The sequence below is a fragment of the Hemibagrus wyckioides genome, linkage group LG26 (genome assembly GCF_019097595.1).
Source record: "Hemibagrus wyckioides isolate EC202008001 linkage group LG26, SWU_Hwy_1.0, whole genome shotgun sequence".
In the NCBI taxonomy this organism is placed as follows: domain Eukaryota; kingdom Metazoa; phylum Chordata; class Actinopteri; order Siluriformes; family Bagridae; genus Hemibagrus; species Hemibagrus wyckioides.
The window spans coordinates 19,582,627-19,606,416 of NC_080735.1; the positions used below are offsets into that span (position 1 = coordinate 19,582,627).

Consider the following 23,790-nt stretch of genomic DNA (forward strand, 5'->3'; position numbering starts at 1 on the left):
TGTTTGCCCTTCAGTATGTAAATGTTTATTTTGTCATATGTTCTTTCTTGAACAATCAGTTTTACAGAATTTTCCTGTGGACTGATCCTCGTTTTCTTGACTTGATCAGTTCTGCATAAACCTTAAGCTTGTTTGGTGAATCCTCTGATGAAATAATAATATATGCATATATTACATGCATTCTTTAGGTAGGAATAAAATCAAATACAATCCCGTTTTTATTGTGTATGTGTGTTCCACACTTTGTTGAGGTGTCAGTATTTGTGTATAAATGCATGACGTCACAGTGTGCTGTTCAATTGATGGAGTTTTGTGGAAAATGGGTGTGAAATTGTGCAGACTTTTAGAATGAAGCTTTCTTCATGAACCTGAGTTGTTTGTAAGGTTCACAAGATATTGCTTGCACGAGAGGGCATATGAGGAAAAACATTCGGACAGTGTGAGAAATGTGCTATTAAAATAAGGTCAATGTGCCCATAGTAACCAAATGATCATTAACAGGGTTGAAATAGGCCTAACTGTGACGCTTACTGCTCCGTGTTTTTCAGGTTGGAGCTGGAATTCTTGTACTCTGCGATGTCAGTTGGTTTTGGTGAACACAACATGCATCGCATTATGAAACTATTCTTTTTGACATCTTGGAGTGAAAACATAAACTGAACTTGAGGCCATGGGTCATCTGCCTCCGTTAACTCGCACACGTCTTCCTCTGCTTCAGCTTCATCATCTTCCTCTAAACGCGCTAAACACAAGTGGGAGATCCGTAACAGCCTCTCGTGAAGCAGCCTCTCCAACATCTCGTGAGACTTGCAAATAAGCCATATAAACTAATTATTTGCACATGGTCTGAGCTCAAGTAAAGACACATGAAAACAAATTGATCATGTATGAAAAATAAAATCACAGGTACTACATATGAATAAAAACTGAATAAAGTGTAAAAATCACGTATGAATACTGTGAAAAATGTGTGAAAGGATAATAGTTGTTGCACTGCTAAGTTACTGTCAGACTGTGTGTGTGTGTGTGTGTGTGTGTGTGTGTGTGTGTGTGTGTACTCACAGTGGGTCACATAGTGTGAACAGGGGGAAAGATAGAAGTGCAGCCGTCAGCCACACCAAGTCTACATGCATCCTGTCTGCTGGTCCGAGCTCAGTCTGAAGACATGTGTGTTGATGTACAGTATCACAGCTTTTATACCAACCTTACACACACCACCTACAGAACACCTCTCCCACTCCGCCTATTAACACTGACATTGGGTGGAGATTTTGAGCACACACATATGTGCTGACTGGTAAAAAGACCTGTGCAGTGATGACAGCTAACATTTATACTTTTAAGAGCTTTAAATAGATCTGACCATTTCCCCAAACTAATCATAACTTTTTATTTAAAGAATACAGGGTAGATTTTTAATCTAATTTCAAATATTTGATTTAAAATTATTTATTAATGTAGTGTTTCCTGGTTGTAGTTTTTTGCAGATTGCAAGCTTTATTCCCTTAATTTTTTTTTTTTTTAATATAAATTTAAGTATTATAAAAATATTTTCCTGTTTGTAATTTTACTACATAAAACACTTCAAATTTATAGAAATTAATTTCCTTCTTTTCATAAAACACTTTCAAAGGAATTTCATATATAAATGTATTAATCTTTTTGTAAAACTGCATTAAAGTGCTGTTTATTCTATAAAAAATATTTCTCTGTTAAAATCTGTTTGATCAGACTGTGATACAGGTCACCCCACTCTCACCCAAAACATTTACAGGAACCTCACAGGCCTTTGCACAGTCACATATCCAGCAGAATAACACCTGTTTGATATTACTTTAAGGAGGATTGTACCAACCTATTCCTGGGTCTGAGGGATCTTTGCTGCACAGAGGCATGTGAAGGGTTAATCCAGCACAGTTCCCGTAAATAAGCCGAATTGTTGTGTTAATTTAACCTTTGATCCTTTACAAGTTAAAATCCATTCACATACTGCTGCAGTCTCTTATAAGTAGCAATGTGTGTGTATGGGTGCGTGTGTGTGTGTGTGTGTGTGTGTGTGTGTGTAGTCTCTTTAAACAGAGACTACAAAATGTAATAAAAGTAAACATTAGCCAAACCTGCAACTAAATAAATAAATTATATTTATATATTTTATATATTAGTAGTAGTATATATATATATATATATATATATATATATATATATATATATATATATATATATATATATACTACTACTACTAATAATAATAAATGTGAGTTCCTGAACTCTCTTGTGCTAAACTTAATGTAAACAACCTTCTTAATAACTAGTTTGAGAGTTATGTAGCGTGATAATACAATTCCCTTATCGTAAATCAGTGACAGTATATTACCATGAAGATTTTGGCGCTGATGGGAACTGTAAATATAATATTAAAATTTAGATGAATAAAACATGTATGGTAGAACAGTGAGGTGGAATTTTGGTTCTAGGTGTTTTTCAGTGCACTGAGTTGCTTGTTCAGTCTTTATATCGGACTATGGTATACTTCGGTTCTGGCAGAACTCTTCCTCCTCAGCCAGTCATTTTCTGGTTATTAAGCCATTAAAAGGCGAGAACACAAGACAAAAGGATTTGTTTCGAAATGGTGAGCGCCCTTTGAATCACGTGACTGTCAGACAGGTGGACGCTGCTCATTTGCATGAGGAACAGGTAAGTGGGAAGTTCGTTCCGGCTTTTCAAAAAAAAAAAAAAGAAAGAAATAATAATAATAATAATAATAATAATAATAATAAGCGCTTTCGTTTACAAGAAAATCGAGTCGCATGTTTCACTCGGGGAAAAAAACGGGCATTTTTTTTCTCTCAGGGACACGAACTCCGCAGATAAGAAACAGCCAATCGACTGTTCAGGTGAGTAAATAAACCAAGTTCATTTTCTTCAAGACATTTTTTTCTGATTTCTGTGCGCGTGAGTTTAGGGGGTTAATTTGAGTGACTTTTGATAACTTTCGATTTTATTTTTTTAACGTTTTTTTTTTTTGAAAGATCTTTTTTAAAAATATTTAAAAAACCAAGTGTGTTTGCTGTTGTAACATAACTGGTTTTAGTTTTAGCTTTAAAAGTGACGTAAACACGCCGCCAAACAGGACAATCAGCATATTTCTGACTACCATTATGTGTTGCCAGATTGGGATGTTTTCAGAACTGTCATATATTAGCCCATTAATCATTCTGTACGTCTAATTTGAGAACTGCATTAAAGAAATACAAACTGTATTGCGTGAACCCTGATCAATAACCTGATTTGTTGAGATGAGTGAAGTCATTTGACACGCCTACTGACATTTTGTGTAACACAAAAGGCATGATTTGAAAATTAAAAAAAAAAAAAAGAAGAAGAAAGCGAGTGACGCATCAACCCAATTATTACGACAAAATAAAATTATTTTGATGTAGATTATATAGAGTGGTGTTTTTATGCCTTCATGCGGTAGTTAAAGAAATGTTGTACAGGAAACAAGTTTGGAAAAACATGTAGTCTCTGGCTTGCTTATTAGAGATAAATTTAAGTTTTAATTTATATCTCTAATTGATAGCTTTCTCCAAAGTTCTATAGTCCTAATATCCATTGTTAACCGCTATACAAATGAAATTGAATTGAATTAAATCAAATTGAATGTTTAAACAAACGCAGGCAATTAACCCAAATACTCCCAATAACCTTACCCATAAATTTCCTCTGATACCAGATAGATAGATAGATAGATAGATACATACATACGTACATACATACATCCTTTTTTTGCCTTTTTAAACTGTCTACTGGTCCCAGTGTTACAGCTTCCTGTTTTTTTTTTGTTTGTTTGTTTGTTTGTTTTAACTAGTTAGTGACAGAAAAGCAACAGTGGTAAAGGGAACCCAAACTCCTGGCCATGAAACTTGACTAAATATGCTGTAATTGTATTTTATAAAGAGAAACTGCAAACAATACTGATTACATTAAAAACTGAACATGAACACAGTCTGTAGGTTAATAGCGGGTGGTTGTTCTAATAACAGTGCATTCATTTGTGCCTGCTATTCATTCAGTTGAATTATTAACCACATCAGTGATGAGAAATTCTCTAACAGTGGACTCTTTCAAGATTCTGTGTAAATGTGAGAATAAAACAGTGATGTTTTTCCCCAATCTGCATGGGAAACTCATCTGTAATAAAAATGACACCATAAGGGCACGAACCCTCTGGATATGAATCTCTGTCCTGTGAGTTTCTCCTGAACAACATGTGGAGGATCTGGCCATTTCTCTCCACTGAAATTGAACCCTTTCCTGAAAAACAATGCAGGCTTTTACAAAATGTAGGTGTGTTTCCACCGTAGATGGAAGGGCAGAGTCCACTCTCCAGGCACATTTTTAATTGCTGAAGTGGAATTATATGGGTAGGGCTTTAAATACTGCATAATTATAAAAGTATTTACTTCATGTATTATATAGTCATAGTTTCCATGGTTCGAAAATTTTAAACTTCATTCTGGAGAATTCTCCCATTATCATTAACTCTTCTCCTAAATTTCACTTGAAATCACATTTTTACACAACATCAATTAGTAGGTCTTCATCAACATTGTGTGTGTTTGTGTGTGTTAGGGGACCATGGTGGTAGTGATGCTGACTGATGTGCATGCAGTGCTGGCGTTTTTCACGCTCGTTGCTCTGCCCGCAGTGCTGATGGTATGTGTACTATGCAGAAAACGTAGAACTGAAGGAACCTACCGGCCGAGTGCAGAGGAGCAAAAACAGGCTGAGAGCCAGGAGTCAGAGAAACCAGGCCTTCCATTGCCTCTACCCAAAGAGGAGAGACTGATCTGAAACCCACCTTTAACTACATGGTGTGATGGAGCTTAGAATTGTGATTCTAAATCAAAGTTCTATTAATAGGGTTCTGTTTCATCCTAGAACCATACTTGATAGTCTACATATAGGTGTATTACATAACTCTGAACACTGATGATACTTTCTCTACTGATTTTGGCCAAACATAGTCCTGACTTTTCATGTGGCTGAGGTGTGAGTGTGTTCATCATATTGTCCAGAGATGCCAACATTTATACTTTTCCTGCAGTATTTTTACCATTTGCATTTTTTTGCAGTTTAATTTGGTTAATTGCGTTTTATTTGTTGCTTTCTTTATTATTACACCCTTATGTGAAGATGGTGGAAGCTGCTGAAGAGTTAACTCTCAGTGCCAGTCCAAAGCCCGGATTAAATGGGAGCGTCGTGTCAGGACAGGCATCCAGAGTAAAACCTGTGCCAAATTGAAACATGCAAACCAAATGATCTGCTGTGGTGACCCCAAACAGGGAGCAGCCGAAAGAAGAACAACAGCAGCAACAACAACCACCTGTGAAGGTGCTGGAAAATGAGCTGTGCTGTGCTGTTCCTGATTCCACGGATACAGTGCTACAAACCGAATGGAGATTTTGGGTGAACAGTTTGAATTCAAGTTTAATCTGAAACAGTAATTCCACCTCGTCATCATTCTACTCATTTGAATCCACTTGCTTGTCATAGTTCTTGGTCATGTTGGTGTTCTTGCACATTTGTCCTTCTTGAGACATTTTACATGAAACACACTGACATCATGTTAGTTATGTGGGTCATGTGAATGTTTTCAAATCAAACTTGTGTTTTCATGTGAATAGAAAAATGCTGCTCTTTTCAGAATTCATATGAAAAAGTATGTTTTTTTTTGTTTTTTTTTGTTTTATGTTTATGTTATTTATGGCTGCTGAATGTCTGTAAGATCTTCATTCTTACACATACTGCATTTAGGACCTCAATACAAGGACTTGAATGGAAAAAAGACAGATTTCCTATTCTGCTGTACTTTATAGTCGTGATAATTCGTGTGTAATGTATTTGATGTATTCTGTAAAACGCTTGAGGTTCTAGGGTTATGCTGTATGTTTTGGTGTTTGTCTGTGTTCAGTTCTGCTTCAGCTGCTATACTATTTGTCTTTTTTTTTTAATAGCACCATTTTATCAACCTGTAATTGTAGCCATTGACACAAATGTTATCATTAAGCAACCGTATTTAGCTGCGATGAAAGCCAGTGCTTTCCATTTTATTTGTGATCATTTGCTGTGTTCGTGACATGTTTGGTCTTGAATTATCTTGACTTGGCATGGCTTGATCTGTACCTTGACATATTCTGTATGTTTACTGGTAGTGGTGGTGTGACTGCCGTCGCTGTTTGGTGTGTGGGATTTGGAAGAATTTGCTTTTATAGTAGTTTTCTAGGGTAGCTCCCTTAAACAGTGGGTTTTGTATGTTATTTTGGCTTTGTTTTTTCAGTATACGGTATACAGAAACTCACTAAATGTACAGATCATATCAGAATACATATCCTTTTGAGTTAATTCCTGCGTGTGTGTGTGTGTCACATTTTATCAGGATAACATGCTGAAATGTGCAGTGCACTGATTGATTTTGCTTTTGGCCAATGGTTTTGTCAATGTTTACGGAGGGACAGAGGACAAGGTTCACTGATGTAATCATTAATGTTAAAAATCATTTCAAATATCCAAATTCCACAGTCTGGAGGTTGGAAGTGATAAAGTACAATTAGTTTATTATTGTACAATTATTCCTTTTTTCAAATAGCTGTAGGAAACTGTAAAACTGCTCAGTATTAAAAATTAAATCCCATCATAATGTTAAATGGTAATGTTTTAGCATCTAAAATTGAACTCTGATTAACTTCTAAACTGTTGGTGCATGTGGGAGTGGCCTGTCCAGCACTTTATTCGGATGAGAATTGGTAGTAAATATATTTTGTAAAATCGACAGCTAACACAAATGCAAAAATGTACTAAATGGAAAGTGGCGGCTATATTTACAAGCTGTATGTTGTCTCTAAACACATTTAAATAGAAGTTGCATTTGCGAGGATAAGATGAAACCACGGTTTTCTTTATCAATTTTTGCACATCAGATTCAGTACAAATGAACTAACTGCAGTAACTAAAGTGAGTAGTGACGTGAAGAAGGTCACACTACAATCATCTGAGGAATCATTGGTCATGGTTAGGTTTGTTGCTTTACTGCATTATATCAATTTTGAATAGAATTGAGAAAATATATGTGTTGAAATGTCACTTGCTGGTGCAGCTCCTTGGAAATATGCAGGTTTTATGTGTGTAGCATGTGAAAGCCTTCACCCTTCCTGGTTGGTAGCTGCTGTTATGATGGGAGATGTAACCTGTGGATGGCCACTAAATTAGGAAGGAACTAAATTAGTTCACTTTAGATAATATTTGTGTAATGTGTGTTTCTTTCTACTGTTTTAGTTCTACTTTTCTATCTATCTATCTATCTATCTATCTATCTATCTATCTATCTATCTATCTATCTATCTATCTATCTATCTATCTATCTATCTATCTATCTATCTATCTATCTATCTATCTATCTATCTATCTATCTATCTATCTGAACATCTTATTGTTCTCTTGGCTACTTTAAAGTTTCCTTTCCATATTTCCAGAACCGATGCATTTCTTGATTTATTTAATTAGACCATTTCAGTAACAAAGTATTAAAAAATTATTTTGAAAGAAAATGTTTTAAAATCAGACAAAAATGTGCTTTGAATGTTCAGTTTTGCAAACTGGTTTAAATAGCAGGATCATTGTGTGGTGGTGGCATGAGTACTGCATTGAACACACTTTAATAGATAACAGTAATAGTATGATGCTTTTGAGTGAATTAGATATCTGGTATTTTGTTCTTCTTTTTTTGACATCCTTGTGGTTCCTCCAAGTAACTGTGGGCATCTCTGGTATCTAGCACTTGCAGGGTTGTGATGTTTTCCCTCTAATCAATCACTGCTCAAATCTCTTTTTAAGTTCAGACACTTTAGGTGGTGGTAGGTCTTCGTCCTCCTTAGCGGCGTCTGATAAATTGGAAGGGGTTGGTGAATTCATGGTCAAATCATCTGTTTTTGTATTCACCGTCATCCAAATTGCTCCAGGACTTCTTGGAGAGATTTTTAGAGATGGGCGCACAGTCTCGGGGGAGCTCTTGCTCTGGTAGGCCTTGACCTGGAACAGGGTCACTTTGGAGAGCACTTTAGGAGTTGATTGGTCTCTGCACTCTTCTTGCTCTTCATCTTTTTTGGCTGCATTAACTAAAGTCTCTGCATTTAGTTGTTCTTCAGCAAGGGGCTGTTTTTCCTGGGGAGAGTCTCTGTTTGGATTCCCTGAGTTGTTGAACTCATGAGATAGATCCTGGTGTCCCACATGGTGTTCTTTGTTTATTACTTCTTTTATTTGCCTCTCTTGAGCTCTGGCGTTTTCCACATCATCATCATCTGGTTTGGATTGCCAAGTTCTTTCCTGATTTTCTTCTGGTGAGCTGCTGTTTTCCTGATGACTTTTTCCTGATGATCTGCTAGTTTCATCCTGAACTACATCTGACAACCTGTTAGTTTCTAGTTGATTTTCACTGGACGATGTGCTAGTTGTTTTACAGTTTCCATTCAGTTCCTCTTCAAGTTCTTGCTTTAGGTCCACGAGATCCTCTACTAATCTTCCAAGATCCACAGATGGTTCCTCCTCCATTGACATACTGTGACCCTCTCTCACGCCATCTCCTGCATCCCTCTCTGGTTCATCACTCGGCACCTCAGACTCCTCCACCTCTAAATCTTCATGCCCTTCCTCCCAGCTCATCAGACTGCCATTGTTCCCAGTGGAAAGACTCAAGCTCTCCTGACTGGGTGTGGCCAAGCTCCTCTGTAACACATGAGGGGTAAATTGATATAAAGAAAAACAAAACAAAAGTACATGTTTTTGCTAGAAATATTGATTGATCGTGTTTGTGTGTATGTTTGTGCGTGTGTGTGTGTGTGTGTGTGTGTGTGTGTGTGCTTACTCTGCTGATGAAGTCAGTACAGTCAGAAGTGAAAACGTCGAGGCTACGTGTGCTGTATAGCAGGCCCGGCTCTGTGGAACTCTGAGTGTTTAACGTGTCGAAGATCTCCCCTAACAGATCCATCTCCTCAAGATCAGCCACCACAGAGAACTCTTCCTCCTCAGTGAGATCGTCAGAAGCCAACTCTGTACGACTGCACACAAAAACACTAAAGGATTAATTACTCTGGTGGTGATGTTACAGTAGAAAACTGATGGTGGTGTGATGAGGTGTGTTATTACTGTTAGAACTGATTATTTCTTGTATTGTTCCCTTCATACAACAGCAGTGCTTGTATTTTTTTTCTTCATTCAAGAATACATCATCATCTTTTTTTAACTTGTATCATAACCACTAGAAACAGCTGTAACATAGGCTCCATTGTTCTCTCTTTCTCTTCTAATAAAACAAAAATACAAACTTACATTACACATTACTCTCAAACCTATGGTGACTCTCCTATACCAGTGTTCTTGTGGCTGAGAAATGAAATATTAATACACACACTCACCCCTCCTCTCTCCAGCTGCCACTGCTGTCTTTGGGTGTTTCCTCTGCCTGGTGGCTGGTTTGTTTGCGTGTCGGTCTGCGAGGTCGGGACTGGAAAAATCAGTGGCGTTAACTTCATAACATTAATCTATCCATCTAAATTTTTTAATCCAAACTCAAGCAAATCATTATGAAATATCCTATGTAATTAAAGCAAGGCACAAAAAATAAGTGTGTCTAATCTAACGTGGGTTTGTAACATCAGAGCCCTTAAAACAAAGATAAATGTGATCACGGGCTTCAGTTTTCATACACTTTATCTTAGCTGCTAGACCACCAGGAAACCATTAAATAGCCAGAATAATAGGCACATAATCAGCTTAATGTTTGATTAGATGGAATATGTTTTGAGAATAAATCTATACTGTGGTGTGTGTTTTTAAATTTGCATATATCTTAACACTATCTGCTGTTATCTATATCTATCTATCTATCTATCTATCTATCTATCTATCTATCTATCTATCTATCTATCTATCTATCTATCTATCTATCTAATCTTTATAATGAAGCTTGAAATCATTCTGTCGTGACATACTCATCTAAAGATTTTTGCTATAAATATTTCTCTTATATTATCTTGTATTATATTATAATATTAGTCTTATATTTAGTTTAATAAATTCAATTACGAATTATGATTAAAACCAAATTACTGGGCTGTTTGCTTATCGCACAGTGAAGGTATTCCTTTCAGCCCTACTGGAGTGTGGTGTGTGGGATTCACCTTTCCAAAATGCTGTGTGATTGGTAATCTGTTTTGAAGGCAGTCTGATTTGTTGACACAGTATGAGTGTGTGCCGCACATGGATCCTCCTCTCTGCAGAGCGTGAGCCTGTTTCTGCTCCTGACACACACACACACACACACACACACACACACACAAGCAGAAATGAACGTTTTTTTACCGAGTGTATCAGTTTTATTGTTTTTTTTCTTCTTCTCTCTCACATAAATCTTGTTACTTACCTTTGATGAAATCAGATTCTTCAGCTTGCTATGACATGTGACCTGAAAGAGAACAGGATGATGCTGAGTAACAAATATGATCACAGATTAGATAAAATGAGTGATCAGAAATGTATACGGCTTGTTTCACTGCTTCATTTTCCCACAAATTATTACGCAACATGCACAGTTTACTAACACAGTGATTTTATTTTTTTTTATTGTTGCACATTTATTTATTCCCACATGCTATATAGTAGTTTTTAAGCACAACAAACACATTTCAGAAAAAAAATTACATGTTCTATAAAATTCTGAATATGCTCTAGATTAAGACCTATGCCCTATGGTACATGCTGTGTATTTAATTATTATTAATGTTTTTCCTTTCTTTTTGAGCAGCACATGTAGCTGTATTAGTGCAGCGTGTCATGTGAGGTTATGTTTTTATGTATACGTCATGTCGGTTACTATGTCCAGGAAATTGATTCAATTTTATTGTTTAAAAAAAAATAAAAAATTTACCGAACACGTGCCATTCAGAGTAATTAATCCTATAAACAATAAAAATAATTCCTGTTTTAATTCCGTCAATATTTATGTGAACAGACTGAAATGTCACACACATTTTTGTACATCTGAGCCTTGGACTTGACTGTGAGAATGAGAGATCCTCCTCCTTTCTGTAATACATGAATAATGAACATGAAGGGGGTGGTTAATGGACCGAAAGCGTTTTTTGCTGATGTTATAATCTTTTTTATGACTAAATAAAATACATGGATGAGTTGTTCTGTGTGGAGAGAGAAAAAAAACTGACCTTCAGGTTCCCCATCCACTGCTGGTAAGATTTAGTGCCACCTAATAAATAAATAAATAAATAAATAAATAAATAATATTACTGAATCAAAACATGAAAAGAAAACATTTAGAAAAAAATATATATTAAATAAAAATCACATCATTATTAAAAAGATTAATCCTGTAAATTTCACTATAAATTATCAGAATTTATTCCACGTTGTTAATGAATCCTTAATTAATTCTGTTTTTTAAATAAATCATTGCTATGATGAAGTCTTGTGATAGTTGATGTTTATTTAACATTTACAGACTGGCACTGGGGACTCCTTCCCTAACAGTCAGAAGTAAAGCTTTAACTTGAAGTTTTAAATAACATTAGAACTGCATTTGTGTCTTATTAAGAGAGGACACTGAGAGAAGCTGGTGGGGGAATGGCATTATATTAAAGATTTTTGGACACCGAAGCATGATTGGAGGAGATAAAACACAAACCTGACGACACACCACACTGCTGTATTTCCTCCTCGAATAGATCATCTGGTTCTTTTCCTTGGTTTATCATCTCTAGACGTTCGTCAATAAACTGGAGGCACACATTTATATATTTTAGTCACATTATGGGGCATTACACTGTATATCCTGGTGTACAAATGTCTGAATAGTTAAACAAACATTTGGGCATCAGGCAGATCACTGCCAAAATACACTGATCAAGTATAACATTCTGACCCCTGAGAGGTGAAGTGAATAAGATTAGTTAGTGGGTGGGATATATTAGCCAGTAAGTGAACATTTTGTCCTGAAAGTTGATGTGTTAGAAGCAGGAAAAATGGACAAGCGTAAGGATTTGAGTGAGTGTGATGGCTAGACCACTGGATCAGAGCATCTCCAAAACTGCAGCTCTTGTGTGGTGTTCGCGGTCTGCAGTGGTCAGTATCAGAATACACAGTGCAGGACCAGTCAGGGCTGTTTTGGCAGCAAAAGGGGGACCAACACAATATTAGGCAGGTGGTCATAATGTTATGCCTGGTCAGTGTATGTTGTGAGGCTTTCACTACACTTCAAAACAAACTATCATTTGTCAGAGTGCAAGAAAAAGAGGGAATGGTGAATAATCTAGCTGAGGCAATAGAAACTCAGGTGAAATGAGGAAATTACTCTCTGGGGTAAAACAAAATGAAACTGAGCTCCTGCAGCATTGATCTAAATGTAAATAAAGGGTCAGAGAAAAATGATCCACTCTGGATAATTCACCTTTCTTTAGAAGTCAGAGCAAAACACTTGACTATTCTCCTACACACACTCCTACTACAGGAGGTCCCACAACCACTAAGGGCAGCTTTACCTCTTTAAGGCATAATACAAACAAACCCACTACAAGTGAGGTAAAATTATTAGATGAAATAATTTGACTTCTGACTTCATTGATTAATGATCAGGTTTCCCTTAAAAGAAATAACATATAACAAAGTTGTCTTTCAATATTAGATTAGAATGATTTAAAGTGCCACAAAGTAAATATATGAACACTAGAGGGCACTATTAGGAGCAATTTTATGCAGAATCAAGTCAGATGATACATGTAAGAGTGGGTGTGTGTGTGTGTGTGTGTGTGTAAACACACCTGTTCGAAAAACTGCAGGTGAACAGCACTCTCAAGGAACTGCCTCATGCTGGGAGACTTGTGTGTTAGAAATAACTCCTCACTGAATGACACGGGTTCTCCCTGCAGGAATATAGAGATCAATGAAGTGTGTGTGTGTGTGTGTGTGTGTGTGTGTGTGTGTGTGTTGTAACTCACGCTAGGGTACTGTAAGGCATCTTTGTATGCTCCAAATAGCAGAGCCTGAGCTCTGAGAAACGCTTTAGCAACACCGGAGCCTGTAAAAGCAGCCTGTCGCTTCAGCCTTACTTTCAGAGCTGTCACCTGCAAAGACACACACACACACACACACCAAAGAAAAGCCTGACTGGATGGGTCATGTGTTTAGAAAAGAGATAAAAAAAATCAATAGTAATGATGTTATTAAATACATATTTGATAAACAGATGTACGGATGGATGGATGAATGAATTACCACATCAGCTGGGAGCTTCCTCAGATCATCGTGAGGAGACTCCATAGTGTTCGTGTCCACGTTCAGAATGACCACATCCTCCAGAGCACGACTTCTCACTCTCTGACAACATAATACACACGGCATCCATGTATTATGCAGTGTGTGTGTGTGTGTGTGTGTGTGTGCATATGTAAAAGAGAGTCAATTTAAATACCTCTATCAGGCTGGAATGAACTCCAATAAGGTACGGCATTGGAGCACTAGAACACACAACCATTACAATGATCATTAAGTCACAGTTTAGCTCTCGTGTGTCTGAGTGTGTGTGTGTGTGTGTGTGTGTGTCTGAGTGTGTGTGTGTGTGTGTGTGTGTGTGTTTGAGTGTGTGTGTGTGAAGGTGTGTGTATGTTAGATCTCACCAGCAGTAGTCCAGCAGGTGTGGTGGAAGGACCGGAATGAAGATGTGCTGCCAGTACATGGGGAAGATCATGCCGCAACACGCATGAACACATGCTGTCAGCTACAGGAGCAAGAAAAATACTGTTATATGTTGAGTTCAGCTTTTCAGTTTAGGACGCATTAGATAATTGCACAGTATAAGCGATCATTGTATAAATCACAGAGATGGGCGTGTCTTGTCTAAACCAAAACCTGCAAACGGACTGTTATGACCTTTTATATAAGTGTTTAATGCTGGGAATTTAGTAAGCTCATAAATAAGTCACATGACCAGTGACCTTACAGGTGCTAGGAACTTGCATTAAATTTACTTCTCTGTCCTTTTAAACATCATCAGTATTTTACTGTTTTAGGGATTAAGGATTATTCTTTTGTTTTGTCTTGCTTATGGTGAGAGATGATAGAAAACAGAACAGTGAGCATCTTTATACTGTAATAATAATAATAATAATAATAATAATCTATCCAAGGTGTCAATTCAATTAGGATGTACATTACCACAAGTTATTTCTACTACATGTTTTATATTCATACTGATGGTGAAATACACTTCTAGAAGCATGTAGATGCACTCACTGGCTTCGGATAGAACAAAAATCACAGAGAAACTCTGGTAAAATTATGACATTACCACCACCTCTATTAAAACCAATCCTGTCTGAATTAATGCCCATCGACACCAAGATGGAACGTGTTTGTTTTAGAGTTTTTACACCTATAAGTCTTTTATATCCTCGATCCTGAATGAACCAGCGCTAGTGAGCACAGTGTCCAGTGCTGTTAAATAAAAAAAAAAAAAGAATAAAATTATCCTTCTGACTGATATTCAGCTTTGAGTTTTTCCAACTTAGTGTGCACATAAACTATAAAATTTAAAGAAAAAAAATTTCTACAGCACCGGCCAGCGCGAAATGAAGAAGCAGAAAATGAATAAAAAAGAAAATTAAATTAAATTTTAAATCCCCCTAAAATGTTAGATTTTAAATATAATTGTGAAATAGTCATAATAATAATAATAATAATAATAATAATAATAATAATAAATAAAAATATTTTTAAAAAATTAAATGGAAATTTTATATACATTACAAGAACTCATATCTTCAGTGAATTAGGGACTGCAGATTGACCTCTCATTGACTTTTGCCTCACTCACTTCTATTCCAATAACCTTCCCACTTCCCTGTACTAAAAAGGTTTTGATGTATAATCGCAGGACCTAAGGGAAGTACAGGAACACCAACAGTTTCAGTTCAGTTGCCTTTGTTTGCTTGTACAATATCAGCTCAATTAAAAAAAAGAAAAAAGATTAAACACTGAGCCTTCTCCCGAACTCAGACAGTCTTCCTCACCGTGCTGAGTTTACTGCAGCAGATGAGGATACGTCTCTCAAAAAGCATGCTAGCGTACAGCTGCAGCAGATTCCCCACATCTACAGCCACGATCAGCTCGGTCAGGTTCCTCTAAACACGCCAACACACACGTTAGAGCAGTACAAACACAATGAACCACAATAAAGTGAAAGATAAGAGACAGACATCGAGTACAAACTCACACTCTCTGGAATAGATGGTAAAGCTTTTGGATCCGGAGCAATGAAGTACGGCATCTGGGGAAAATAAATAAATAAATAAATAAATAAATAATTCCAAAATTCTAAAAATTTTGAGAAGCAAAGTGTAAAAATGTAAATTTCTCAAAAGCAAATTCAAAAACCATATGATAGTTTAACATCTCTAAAGGTAATTCAGCTCAATTTTATTTTATTTGTGTAGTACTATTCACAACTGACACAGTCTCAAAGCAGCTTTACAGACATATTAAAAATTAAAAATAGAAATGAGTTTAAAATCCAATTTCTATTCATCCCTAATGAGTAAGCCGGAGGAAAAACTCATGAAGAAGAAACCTTGAGAGGAACCTCACCCTCATCTTGGTGACACCAGAGACCGGGGTTATAAATAATATTGTGTCTACAGCTGTTTATAGTTATGTGTGGTTGTGTAACCAGGAGATAACATACATACATTAAAAAAAAATAATAAATGTGTGTGTGTACATGAGTGTGCCCTGAAATTGCACATATGAAGAATCCAGAAATAAGTGAGTTATCGGGGGGAAAAACACACACACAAGAAAATAAACCAATCTTGTGAGAATCTTTGGATTATTTTTGGAGAAACACATGAAAAACATGCAGTGTGTATATTTGATATACGCAAAGTTCTTATGTAAATCTGAAATACATTTGATATTGAATCTTGTACAGGTGAAGCTACTGTAACGGTATGTTCAAGATTCAAGATTCAAATAACTTTATTAATCCCAGGGGGAAATTGCTTTGCCATGTTACAGTTGCACTAATAAAAGTGGAAAATAGAAAGGAAGAAATATATACTATATACAAGGAGAAAACTGAAAAGAAAGAAAAAAACAAGTAAAAAGAAAAAGTAAAATAGAATAAAAAAGTACAGATACTGTACTAATAATAGTGCAGAGCTGTAATATTGCACACAGGGATTGTAAGTTGGTGATAATGGTGAAGTTGTATTGTGCATGAAAGGCCCATAAGTGCTATTGCACCCATTATTGATTATTGCACATGAAAATGTCCCGACACTTAAAGATATGCTGTATGTAGCGTAGCGTATTTTTAAAGAAATCGCCACAGTTTCGTGATTCTGCACTTTTATCGATTAGAGCTCATTTTGGAGGAGAACTTACCAGATGCAGAGTGTTTAAGCTGTCAGCCAGTGGCACGGGGTGTTTGTAAAGAGCTGCCAGTAACTCTCTCATCTCATTCGTCTGACCAAATTTAAAACAACAAACTGTTATACAAAAACCATTTTTATAAATCATTTTAAAAAGCAGACACTAAGAGGAAGAAATGCAGTGTTTACCTGGCCTTTTGTCACATAGTCTGCCAAGTTATTTAACAGTTTATAAAAGGCTTCGAACCAAGGCAGATAGCTGTGTGACATACAGAATTACAGAATTAGTCCATATTATAAAAAATGAGCTGAATCTTCACAATGGCAAAACTAGGCAAGTTTCAGGAGAATGTCTAACCTAGCGAACTGTAAAAAAAACCTTACAAAAAGACTTGAAACTGCTCAGAAAGTCTAAACGGTGGGAAACAGAGTTTCAGGGAGAATCACATTCACCTGCCATAATAATCTGCTATAATTTTCCATTCACCTTTTTTTTAATCATTGTCTGGTTGCCATGATCTGCTTTATAATGCCCTGGTTCTTTCTCCAAATCCAGTTTAAAATAAAAAATGATTCTTAAATTTCCCTCTGTTCGCCAAGACCACAGATATTGATTCGATTGAATTATGACGATTTGCTTTAAAGCAAGATCATGGCAACTGCAAAAAACTATTTTTAAACAAGCCTCAAAACCCCACCGCCCATGGACTTCCTTTGTTCACCTACAGCCTTGTTCCAAAACTAGCAACCGATCTGACCTAGAACTCAGTCAACACTGCCTACAAGAAAATGCGAATGATTGCTGTATGGCTCATGGGTATGCAGATGTAGGATACATGTAGGAGCTGTAGTTTATGGTTATTCAGGTCATTCAGGTTATGTGGAGATGTAGGATAAAGACCTGAGGATGCAGAGACAGGTCTGGGAGCTGGAGGTCAGTCTGCAGAACCCAAATCGCTGACATCCCTCAAGGTCAGTCAAGGCAAATGTAAAGTGCTGCACAGCTATACCGTCCCTCACCCTAGAAAGCAGCCAGTCGATTAGTTAAATGAATATTCAGACATGATCAAACAATTACATAAATAAAAACAACATGAGGACATTACCTCTCTATATCATATGGGAAGCAGAAGCGAGGAAGGGATTGCAAACACTCCTAGAAAGAAATACGAAATTGAAATACATGTCATATTTTTATCCCTCTTATGTTTTCTTACATTTTCTTTTTAGCACTGACCTCATCAGTGAAGTCCTCTGGGAACTGAAACAGCAACCCAGGATCTGTACAGGAGACACATGTTGGTGTTACTGTCTTGATGGAGTAGTTACCCACCTCTACTATCACTCAGCTGTTTACATTTACAGTTAACACCACTTATTTATAGAAAAATCAGGATTAGCGCTAGCTCACTGGAAGCTAGCACACCACACTGAACACCTGTACAAACACCGGGCTGGACTCAGAGTTGGGTTGTGTGCTAGCTTAAGCTAATTCTTTTATCCAAGATGGTTTTTTTTGTTGTTGTTTTTATGTAGGGTCTTGACTGCCATCTTTAAACACAAGCACTTACCTTTAAACATGAAAAAAATCCCGGGAAATCTAACAAAAGATAAGCTTTAGGGGTTTTTTTTTGCTGTCAAGTGTAACATGATGCAACATAATAGCAGCATGTGAAATATTGATTTAAGGAAATAGAGCGATATAAAATGGCATATATGAAACTAATCCAGTGATATCAGATAACAAGCAGTAAAATAAATCTAATTGACTTCTAATACATTGCCAGTATATTTATCTTTATCTGTAGCTCTAACTGCTTTTTTTAAATGCCTGATTTTAATCATTTGTCTTACTTTCTGAGTAACCGTGTGCACAGTTTCAGTATAAATGGCTCACAGTGAGCGCTTAACTCAGCTCTGAATACACTTACTATATCCTACTCTATGTGTCACACCGCATAAAGTATTAGCACCCCGACTAATGCTCTACTAATTAAAGAGAGCAGCAATGAGCGGATATTAATCGGAAACTCTACAGCCCTGGTGTTTTTGAGGTTTTAAAACATTTCTGCTTTTTAACACAAACACAAACCCTTATTGTGTTGGTCACCTTGTAGGTGATCAGTTAGAAAGTGATGTACTTGCACGGTGTGTTTCATCATCCTCTGATCTTCATCAGACTCAGTTCTGATCAACTTTAATATTAACAATGACCATTTGCAATTTAGAACACACCACACACACACACACACACACACACGCACACACACACACACACACTGTTCTCAGTTTAGCCCGTAAATTAGGCTCATTTCTGTTGTAAGTAGAGGATGTGGTTACCTCAAGTCACTGAGTCACACAAACACCTTCTTCCTGTACAAATAAAACTGCTCAAGTACAAGCTATTAAACCGGTATGAGTGGAAATCTATCCCAGAACTACATTTTCATTTACATTTACAGCATTTAGAAGAAACCCTTAGCCAGGACTAAAACCAGTTAATGAAAAAATAACACTTTTTTAGTTTTGGTCACTTATTGTGACTAAACATCATACCATATATAACATCTCTCTCTCTCTCTCTCTCTCTCTCTCTCTCTTTCTCTCACTCTCTCTGGACCTGGTCTTTTGGGTTAATTCCCTCTTCACTTCACTGATATTTAAAGTGACCACAAGTTTCAGCTAATCTTAGTACGTTAGCTCATCCTGTTGTTTCCATGCCAACGACTATGTCGGTCTAGTGGCTTTCTGGTTAAATCACATGACAGGAAGGAGAGACGTTTTTTCAGCACCCAGCATCAGCCTGGAAAAAAAAAGAAAAAGAAAGAAAAAAACCCAACTGCATTTGCTCACCTTTGTCTCTGGCGATGGGGCATGAGGCCTGAAAGAACCAGTAAAACGTCTGTTCTGGATTTTCCCTGAAACCCACAAAATCAACAAACAGGGAACGTAAAAATTGAGCTTTGTCATTTTTCACAGAAAACTCTCTGAATATTAGAGAAGGGGATTGATTTTAAAAAAAACTGACAGGATTTGCCATTTCTAAAAGAAATAGAGCTTATAATAATATACTTGAGTAAAATTTCTGGTTAAATAAGTACAGTAACAAGACTCAAAGTAAAAGAGTGAGCATCATATTATAAGATCATCAGCTGTAACATGTAAACAGATGATCCTGTAGATGTACTTGGTACAGCTTTACACCGACACAATCGTGTCACCCAAAAGAGGACAAAGGACGTAATTCTGACTTAACATAATTTAAATAAATTAATAGAATAAAAGAAAGAAATGCTCCAGCAATAAATTCTGCATTTAACTGGTCAGAAGGCGTTGATGGATTTTCTAAAACAGCAGCAAATGATTGATTGGTATGTGATGCTGCTTTATAACAGTGTCAGAGATAAAACTCTATCTTCACAGCTTGATGAAAAATGTTTTGTTCTACGATGTTAACCGGAAACATAAATGGATAAACGCTTTGAAAAACTATGAATTATTGAGAAATCTCTATAGTATAAGAGGAATAAACCCCACAGGATGTGCTTTTTAGCCAGTTGTTGATCGTTATTCCTACAGCAGCACATCCTGGCATGTTTCATCTCTTATATAAAAGCATAAGCATGAAACAAGCTGAAGTCTTGAAGAATTGAAGAATTAACGCATTATAGTGAAGAACTGCAACATTTCCAGCCTTTAAAGATAATATTAATAGTGGAGCATCATTTCATCTCTGAATAATCACAAAAAAATTGGTATGATTTTAGCCTCAAACCTTCGTCCTACCTAATTAGTAATAACAAACAGTGGTAGTGTATAAACTCTTTAGATGGAAATGCAGGTTTAATGTGTAATTCTACATGATGTAAGCCCACACTGACAGAGGAAGTAGTGTCCCGGAAATGGCCTCTTCTAAGAAGCCACTAACATAATTGAGCAAAAAGGAGTTATACAGTAGAACCAATGAATGTAATAATGACGACTTGTGTTTTAAAGTTGTGTTTAAATGTGACTTGGGTGTATAAGGTTTCTCAAATCTCAGAGAGCTGCAGATCAGATAAAAGTAAAATCAGAGAAACAGATAGAAGACTTACTTTAGTCTGGATCCCATGGTGTAGCTTCAGAATGGAGTCCATAAGTGATTAGTGGTGTCTCTGGGATGAAGGTATCATTATGGAGAGGATATATACATATATATGTAGCCTCTCAATCACACCCACACACACATATACACAAATACACACACACAGCAACACGCTCACATATTCACACAGATAAGAAAACAGGCTAGCAGAATCACTTCCTGATCTGTGTAGAGAATCTTGCGTGTGATGCTCGTGTTGTCAATATGACGTCTGCTGCTGTTTCCTTCTCTTCACATCTCCAGCTTTTTTCCCCGTTCTTAGCGTCGTGCATTTATTATGTGAATTTACTAACTGTGTGTAAATGTGTGTTGTTAAAAAAATCTCTCTCTTGCCTGAAACACCATGTGAGTCGGCATAGTGAGAGGAAATGAAGAAAAGGACTTCCTCTATTGCGGCTGCTATTTCTGGGCTGTCTGTCTCTTTTCTTCCTTTTTAAAAGCATTGGGTGAACTTCAGGGTTGCGTAATCATTCATTTGTTTTGCCATATAAAACTTACAGTCCTTTCATTCCTTTCATCTTGTACCACAAATAATGTATATGAATTATGTTCCATTCGTTCTGAACTCTGCAGCACCCTCTGGTGTTTATAAGCTATAATAAGAGACACAACACTTAACCAACCAAACAAACAAATAAAAAAAAACACAACTTATATTCATTTAAACACATTTTTATTCAGTCATAGCGGAAGTTAAGGTTGCTTTGCATTTGAAAACAGGTAGGTATTCTAGACTGTGAGTTGTGCCCACAACAGGAAAACAACAGACTGAGTTGAACCGACTAAGTTACCTTTACGAGAGCACGGGAAATATTATCCTCCACCCCTAAAGTGAGAATGCATCGATGAGAGTTTTTATCATGAACAGATATACCTTCACAAAACACCTGAGTGAGTACAAGAGGGGAATGTGGGAAGATAAGCAAGAAAACACAAAGGAAGCAACCGTAAAAGGAAGAGATAATGGGGCAATTTAGGCAGCCTCTTCTTCACCCTCCTCCTCAAACTCTCCCTCTTCAGCCGTGGCATCCTGGTACTGCTGGTACTCGGAAACCAGGTCGTTCATGTTGCTCTCAGCCTCAGTAAACTCCATCTCATCCATTCCTTCTCCTGTGTACCAGTGGAGGAAGGCCTTTCTCCTGAACATGGCAGTGAACTGCTCAGAGATGCGTTTGAACAGCTCCTGGATGGCCGTGCTGTTGCCGATGAAGGTAGCGGCCATCTTGAGGCCGCGTGGTGGGATGTCACACACGGCTGTTTTGACGTTGTTGGGGATCCATTCTACAAAGTAGCTGCTGTTCTTGTTTTGGACATTAAGCATCTGCTCGTCGACCTCCTTCATGGACATGCGGCCACGGAACACAGCAGCAACGGTGAGGTAACGGCCGTGGCGTGGATCGCAGGCAGCCATCATGTTTTTAGCGTCGAACATCTGCTGCGTCAGTTCAGGGACGGAAAGTGCACGGTACTGCTGACTGCCCCTGCTGGTCAAGGGTGCAAAACCAGGCATGAAGAAGTGAAGACGTGGGAATGGCACCATGTTGACAGCCAGCTTTCGCAAATCAGCGTTCAGCTGCCCGGGGAAGCGAAGGCAAGTCGTGACTCCGCTCATGGTGGCCGAGACCAGATGGTTCAGATCACCGTAAGTGGGTGTGGTCAGCTTGAGCGTACGGAAGCAGATGTCGTACAGAGCTTCGTTGTCAATGCAGTAGGTCTCGTCAGTGTTCTCCACCAGCTGGTGCACAGACAGTGTGGCATTGTAGGGCTCCACCACTGTATCTGACACTTTGGGTGAAGGCACCACGCTGAAGGTGTTCATGATACGGTCGGGATATTCTTCGCGAATCTTGCTGATTAGCAGTGTACCCATGCCAGAGCCGGTGCCACCTCCCAGAGAGTGGGTGAGCTGGAAACCCTGCAGACAGTCGCAGCTCTCAGCCTCCTTACGCACCACATCAAGGACGGAGTCCACTAACTCGGCTCCCTCGGTGTAGTGGCCCTTGGCCCAGTTATTCCCAGCACCACTCTGGCCTGGTGGAGAAGTACAGAAAAATAAGTTCTATAATTAACATCCCTGAGGAACTGATTATTGCCATGTTTTAAAATGTTTTGTATGCATGTTAGGATAGAATAACCCTTTTTCAGAATATTTAAAAGGACATGATGAAATAAGAAGGATTGCAATGAAATTCATATTTACGTGCTGCCATCTAGTGGTGTTTTATATTGCCCTGCATTTAATATCAAATATTTTGTTTGTTTGTGTGTGTGTTTTTTTTAAATACCTCGATCAAATCAAACAATGAAATCTTTTTTTTTTTTTTTTTTTTTTTTAAAAAGTATATTTTACTATACCAAAGACAAAGTTGTCGGGTCTGAAGATCTGTCCAAAAGGTCCAGATCGAACCGAGTCCATGGTTCCTGGTTCCAGATCCACCAAGATGGCTCGAGGAACATATTTCCCTCCTGAGAAAGTGGAAAATTAAACACAAGCTTAGAATTATATGCTTACCAGGTGGGTCTGTGTTTAATTAGTTTGACTGCTTGTACCCTGCTGTGTCCAGGTCTTGATATGAAGTTTTTCTGTGTGTGTGTGTGTGTGTGTGTGATCTTCCTCTGACAGTAACATTGAGAGCTGCAGCAATATTGACCTGTGGCTTCATTGTAGTAGACGCTGATGCGGTCCAGCTGCAGGTCACTGTCTCCGTGGTAGGTACCAGTGGGGTCGATGCCGTGCTCATCGCTGATCACCTCCCAGAACTGCAGAAATAGAAAGATGGAGATCAGACAGTGTAACAGTCATAAGATTTTAATAGCTATAAATATTTACTGTGGGCCAATAATCTGTTATACGAAGCAGCAAAGTATTCTCCCACCTAATATTTTAAATCATGATGACAGACACGGCACGGCTTTCATTTATGGCTTAAAGCTTTGCGTTATTCATTGTGACTTACATCTACAGCACATTAATACGTGTTTTGTATATGTATATATTAAATAAAATGTAAAAAACAACAACAACAAACAAACAAAAAAAAAACAACAAACATAAATGATTACATTTATTTTAAAGAATGTATTGGTTACATTTAATTATGATTTAAAAGGATTATTGAAAATCAGTTTAAAAAGTATAGTTAGTTAACACCTAGT

The 23,790-nt window shown here is 37.4% G+C and overlaps 3 protein-coding genes across 3 annotated transcripts in view; all 3 read right to left on the bottom strand.

Moving 5' to 3' along the window:
• Positions 1 to 1,219, bottom strand: part of LOC131346873 (complement C3-like) — a 34,897-nt gene extending 33,678 nt beyond the window's left edge. The window contains exon 1 of the mRNA XM_058380599.1: positions 1,063 to 1,219. Coding sequence (XP_058236582.1) covers positions 1,063 to 1,133 — 71 coding nt within the window. The 5' untranslated portion in view covers positions 1,134 to 1,219. The remainder of the gene's footprint in view (positions 1 to 1,062) is intronic.
• Positions 1,220 to 7,764: 6,545 nt separating this feature from the next.
• Positions 7,765 to 21,046, bottom strand: dennd1c (DENN domain containing 1C). Its single transcript, XM_058380621.1, has 22 exons — positions 20,585 to 21,046; positions 19,344 to 19,408; positions 17,728 to 17,771; positions 17,597 to 17,646; positions 17,392 to 17,511; positions 16,680 to 16,749; positions 16,504 to 16,584; positions 15,335 to 15,388; positions 15,132 to 15,242; positions 13,740 to 13,840; positions 13,535 to 13,580; positions 13,339 to 13,440; positions 13,062 to 13,187; positions 12,885 to 12,986; positions 11,753 to 11,843; positions 11,277 to 11,317; positions 11,083 to 11,139; positions 10,478 to 10,519; positions 10,236 to 10,355; positions 9,471 to 9,559; positions 8,921 to 9,113; positions 7,765 to 8,781 (listed from the first exon to the last, which is right to left on the bottom strand). The coding sequence occupies exons 1-22, from the start codon at positions 20,599 to 20,601 to the stop codon at positions 7,870 to 7,872; spliced, it is 2,634 nt and encodes an 877-aa protein (XP_058236604.1). The 5' UTR covers positions 20,602 to 21,046; the 3' UTR covers positions 7,765 to 7,869.
• Positions 21,047 to 21,285: 239 nt separating this feature from the next.
• Positions 21,286 to 23,790, bottom strand: part of LOC131346911 (tubulin beta-4B chain-like) — a 4,135-nt gene continuing 1,630 nt past the window's right edge. The window contains exons 2-4 of the mRNA XM_058380701.1: positions 23,286 to 23,394; positions 22,990 to 23,100; positions 21,286 to 22,665 (exon numbers count right to left, since the gene is read on the bottom strand). Coding sequence (XP_058236684.1) covers positions 21,608 to 22,665; positions 22,990 to 23,100; positions 23,286 to 23,394 — 1,278 coding nt within the window. The 3' untranslated portion in view covers positions 21,286 to 21,607. The remainder of the gene's footprint in view (positions 22,666 to 22,989; positions 23,101 to 23,285; positions 23,395 to 23,790) is intronic.

Excerpts from the sequence above, each read along its gene's own strand:
- dennd1c (XM_058380621.1), bottom strand. Across the intron at positions 13,841-15,131 it reads GCTGCAGTAAACTCAGCACG|CTGACAGCATGTGTTCATGC; the intron begins GTGAGGAAGACT and ends TTGCTCCTGTAG. Across the intron at positions 9,114-9,470 it reads GGCAGCTGGAGAGAGGAGGG|TCGTACAGAGTTGGCTTCTG; the intron begins GTGAGTGTGTGT and ends TTTTGTGTGCAG.